Source organism: Notechis scutatus, chromosome 6 (genome assembly GCF_049901735.1).
Source record: "Notechis scutatus isolate UNSWTSFEM ecotype Mainland chromosome 6, rNotScu1.2, whole genome shotgun sequence".
NCBI lineage: Eukaryota > Metazoa > Chordata > Lepidosauria > Squamata > Elapidae > Notechis > Notechis scutatus.
Genome location: NC_142014.1, coordinates 77,276,204 through 77,281,291, shown reverse-complemented (window position 1 = coordinate 77,281,291; position 5,088 = coordinate 77,276,204). Strand labels below are relative to the sequence as shown.

Here is a 5,088-nt window from a genome sequence, read left to right as displayed (position 1 = left end):
TTTGGAGAACCGGCAAATACTACCTCTGACTGGAGATTTTACAGTATCCTTCCCCTGCCACGCCTATCAAGTCATGCCTCCAGAACCAGTAGTAAAATTTTTTGAATCCTACCACTGAATACAGCCTTCTAGGTGGTTTAATAGTATTTGGGAATTAGTTGTTTAGCAGAGTGATGGCATGAGGGGAAAAAACTGTCCTTGTGTCTAGTTGTTTTGGCGTGCAATGCCTTATAACATTGCCTGAGGGAAGAAGTTGAAACAGTTTATGTCAAGGATGTGAGCGGTCTGTAGATGTTTTCACAGCCCTCTTTCTTGCTCGTGCAGTGCCAAACCAGACAGTTATAGAGATATAAATGACAGTCTCAATAATTCTTTGTAGAACTGGATCAGCAGCTTCTTGGGCAGTTTGAGCTTTCTGAGTTGGTGCAGGAAGAACAGGCTTTCTTGTGCTTTTTTATGATAGAATATCCAGCAATTTTCTAAAACCAAAACACAACCCAATCACCTGACACCTGACAGGTTTTGTGAAAGTTTACACATATTGTTATCTATTGTAGGATTATATCCAACATCAAATACACTGAAAAAATGTATACTTTCTTTTGCAGCTCCAACGGTACAACTTTCAAATGGATTCCCAAAGTTCTTATGATTTCTTAGTGGAAGGCATTCAGTCCGTCGATGTCACGGGAGATTTCAATCCTTGTGAACTTTTGCTCACAGGAGATCAAGCCTTCCCACTGCTTGTAGATTCCAAGGGCCAAGTTCTCATGGCTGCATCCCAATATGGGAAAGGCCGGATGGTGGTCACTGCCCATGAATCCATGTTAATGCTTCCCCAGTTCTTGACGTTCATTAAAAATGCCCTGGAGTGGCTCAGGCCTTCTCCAACAGCACTCATAGGAGTCCTAGGTACCCTCTCTGAGTTGCTCCTCAGTAATGGCATTAAAGTTCAACCAGATGCAACACTTGGGGATTCCCTTGGAGTATTCTGCAGAGATGCCTATGAGGATATGCAGGCTGATGAGCTTGTGCAGTTTGTAAAGCGAGGCGGTGGACTGCTCATTGGAGGCCAGGCCTGGCACTGGTCATATCAACATGGGAAGGAGGCAGTCCTAGTTCGTTTTCCTGGAAACCTGGTGACCGGTGTGACCGGAGTGTATTTCACTGGCAATGTGGGAGAAAATGGTGTTTTCTCTGTGCCTGAAAAAATTCCCAGGATTCCCCTCATCACTGAGTAAGTATTACTCCATCTTTTTTTCTATGGTTATTAATCCTACATATACAATTGTGGATTTTTTGTGACCCTTGTCCCAATTTAAAATCATGCTTAATGGGTTGCCTCAGATTAAACAATTGTCTCATTCCAAGAATTATTTTTGAGAATTTTAGATTGTATGCCATGGGCTTTTCAAATATGGTGGTTGCTAATTTGTGCATACAAGAGCTCTTCTTTTGTGGATACAGAGCAGTGGTTATCATTCTTGTACTTTTTTCTGCAATTTTCCTGCAGTTACCACTAGGCAAGATAGGTGATATATAAATTTAATAATATTTAAAAAAAAGATCTTCAATGCAGGTAAATCAGGGCTCTGCTAGTCTGGGGACTGCTTGCAGAATGTAACTGAGTCCTTGGAAGAGCTTATGTAACTGCAGTAATTAATGGCCATGTTTCTCCAGTCTACCCTGAGAGTGCAGGAACAAGCTGTCTCATATATAATTTAATTTAATTATTAGCAGGATAATATTTTTAATTCTTCTATTTTCAACTTGTGGTTTAGAAGCAAAGTCTTTATTTTTATTTTTATTTAATTTTAATTTACTCAAAGAGGGTTAATATACAAAATATGCTAAAATTTTTTAAAAAAAAAGAAAACAAGTATTCAAAAAAAAACAAACAAAAGACATTACAAAGGTTCTTTAATGTTGGTTTCCTTGAGAAACAGGACAAAAGAATGTTCAAATTTTAAACTATTGATTGTACTTAAAAATTGTTAGCCTGTCATCTATAAACTATATTAATAGCAAAATAGGATATTGGTCTTTATCCTTCAAATTGGAAAGACTTTGTCAGCATCACATACAAGAACTGTATAAACTAGATTCATGCACCCAGTGTAACTGAGTGGACTGGAGAAAATACATCCAGCCTTATTGCTTTCCTTAATCATTTGACAGAAACCAATGTGATGCATTTATTCTGGAATCATTTGTATAGATTGTTTAAATTGTACCTGAATAATACCTATTCATTTTTTTAAAATGTACATTTTTTTCCCTGTCAGAAATGGCAAACATACATACTCTACAAACGAGACAGTGTTAGCAGTACAACAGCAGAAAGCTCATGAAGAGGACAGATTATTCTGGTTTTATGGAAGAGCTATGTGTCTTCCATCTACTTATTCCAAGGAAATTCTGTCAGCAAACCTTGCCTTTAATTGTGTGTGTGTGTGTGTGGGGAGTTCTTAGGCTCATGACTTACAAAAACAACCTCTTCCTTTTCCCCCTCTCCCTCCAAGTGCTGATATTGATATTACGGTCCAATTTAGTGAAGCCACAGGTCCAATAATGGGATCCTACTCCTTCATATGAATATCCTACTCATGGAAAATATTATAAATTAACTACTGTTGTTTTTTTAAAGACATGGCTTAAATATTCAAAGGGATTTACAAACTCTTCTGAAAGGAGTGGAGAGATTCAATGTAAAGGGCGATGACCTCCAGAATCAAATGGTTCCATCTCCCTTGCTTATCCATGGAGCCTTGGCATTTCCAGTTGGCATAAGTGATACCTACCACTCCTTCCTGGCAGCTGCATACTACGGTCGAGGACGCATTGTAGTTGCCTCTCATGAAGGCTTCCTCAACATATCATCAATGAAAACTTTCCTCCTCAATGCCATCAGTTGGCTTTCTGCTGGAAAGGAGAGAAAGGTGGGCATTGGAGACAGCTTACAGGAACTTTACTCCATGTTAAACCAAGCAAAGATTCCCTGTGAGCTAACCAACTTTAAAGAAGGCCTAGGCATATACTGTTGTACAGCCTATGATGCCAAAGAGATGGAAAGCATCCACGAATTTGTCTCTGAAGGAGGAGGACTCCTAATTGGAGGTCAGTCTTGGTATTGGGCTTCTGTGAATCCTGACTCCAGTGCTATTGCAGAATATCCAGGAAATAAGATCCTGACTAAGTTTGGAATTGGGATTATTCAAAACTATTTTCAAGTAGCTGAAAATAGCTGTCCTGCTGGAGAGCCCAGTGAAGTAGCTTCCACTTATCATTTCCGGAAAGCATTCTTGAAGTTCAAAGAACATATTCAAAATGAGCAGATTCTACAACCACCATATTCTTTGTGGCTCCAGAGGTTGGTGCAAGATATTATGATATTCCTTGAAATCCCAGCTATGAACTCCTGTCCTTTCTCTTCAGTTCAGGAAGAAGCTCTAGGCTTGGTTCAAATTAAAGGGATTCCTGAGGTCAGTGTACATAATCCAATCCAAGCTAATTCAGACCAAGCCATTTTACTTCAAATAGCTTCTGTGCTCTATAACGTTCTACCAGAGTTTCAAGACTTAGTACCCAGCCTGATGCCAACTGACCCAATCTCTTATCCTACAGCACCTCCTCAAAACATTCAAATAAATGGAAGCAATAAAGGTACGGAATGTTGTTTAATTTTGAATAAGAAGTGCTCCTTTCAAGATAATAACCTATGTGTGCAGGACATTATTTTTTATCAAGCAATATTTGATACTGTTTCATATATTCCAACACTAGACTATTCATGAGGAGGACAAGCATGCAAATTAAGTGAGAAAAGCTGTTTGATTGAAGGGTAAAATATAAGCTAAATCTACAAGGAGATCCAAATGTCCAAATTAGTTATGCCATTTTGCAGTTAGAGTTTATTTCGGAGAGGACATCCTTTCATTTTGATAACACAAAGAGTGTTTAGCGTACCCTTGACATAGCTACTAGAATCAAATCTCAAGAACACAGACTTTTCAGTAATCTTATATGTATGAACAGGACCCTCTGACAGATTTTATACTTTGCGTTTAGGAAATGAAGCTTGGAGAAGCACTGGCATGTATGCTCCTCCAGCAACAACGGTCACTTTATTATTCCCACCCTCCACTCTCAACACAAAATTGCAGGTAATATTAACTCTAAATTACACATCATGATATATGGTTAAGATTCTGCAGATCCTATATATACTAAGATAACACCCTGCCTCCTACCCACCATGCATTTTGCTCCCTTCCTCTCCATCTTTGTCCATTTATGTTAATTGAATGCTACTATTTTTGCCTTGATGTTTTAATGTTTCTTCTCAGTTTTTAAAGATTGTGTTCCGATTTCTATCAAAATGTTTATGCAGAACTTTCAATTTCAGGATAATAGCTTGGCTTTCAGGTTGCAAGAGATAAATATAATCATACATTGAGATTCCTGCAACACTAAGACAGTTCACTTTCCAAATTTAGATCTGCAACCTATCAACAAGACAGGGCAAAATAAAGATGGTAGCAGGAGAAAAGATTATATGCTTCTGCCACTAGTAATTAGGCTTAGTTGCCATGAAGTTTATTTGGGTTTTACCTTGTCCCATATCCTTGGTGGCACAGAAGCTCAGTGACGCGGTGCTTAGAATGCTGTACTGCAGGCCACTTCTGCTGACTATCAGCTGCCTGCAATTTGGCAGTTCAAATCCCACCAGGCTCAAGGTTGACTCAGCCTTCCATCCTTCCAAGGTGGGTAAAATGAGGACCCAGATTGTTGGTGGCAATATATGCTGACCATGTACTCTTCTTAGAGAGGCCTGTAAAGCAGTATAAAACAATATATAAGTCTAAGTACTATTGCTATTGCTATCCCCAGGCCTAAAACCTGGTTGAGAGAGATTCAGATAATTGGCTTCAGCCAAGGTCCCCACACCACCTTTTCAAGCACCTTCCCCAGAAAGGGGAGGTTAAATACGAGATTTTCTCTGGTAATATCACACTACTAACCAGAGCATACAAAACATTTGCTAGACCAATACTCGAATACAGTTCATCAGTCTGGAACCCACATTAC

The 5,088-nt window shown here is 39.0% G+C and overlaps 1 protein-coding gene across 1 annotated transcript; it reads left to right on the top strand.

The window, feature by feature from the left end:
- The first annotated feature begins 596 nt into the window (after positions 1-596).
- Positions 597-4,213, top strand: TCAF2 (TRPM8 channel associated factor 2). Its single transcript, XM_087968872.1, has 3 exons — positions 597-1,237; positions 2,648-3,663; positions 4,069-4,213. The coding sequence occupies exons 1-3, from the start codon at positions 630-632 to the stop codon at positions 4,191-4,193; spliced, it is 1,749 nt and encodes a 582-aa protein (XP_087824998.1). The 5' UTR covers positions 597-629; the 3' UTR covers positions 4,194-4,213.
- Positions 4,214-5,088: the final 875 nt, after the last annotated feature.

Bases quoted from the DNA above. Each gene is read 5' to 3' on its own strand.
- TCAF2 (XM_087968872.1), top strand. From the start codon at position 630: ATGGATTCCCAAAGTTCTTATGATTTCTTAGTGGAAGGCATTCAGTCC. The intron at 1,238-2,647 runs GTAAGTATTACT...GTTTTTTTAAAG, and splicing joins AGGATTCCCCTCATCACTGA to ACATGGCTTAAATATTCAAA. The intron at 3,664-4,068 runs GTACGGAATGTT...CTTTGCGTTTAG, and splicing joins AATAAATGGAAGCAATAAAG to GAAATGAAGCTTGGAGAAGC.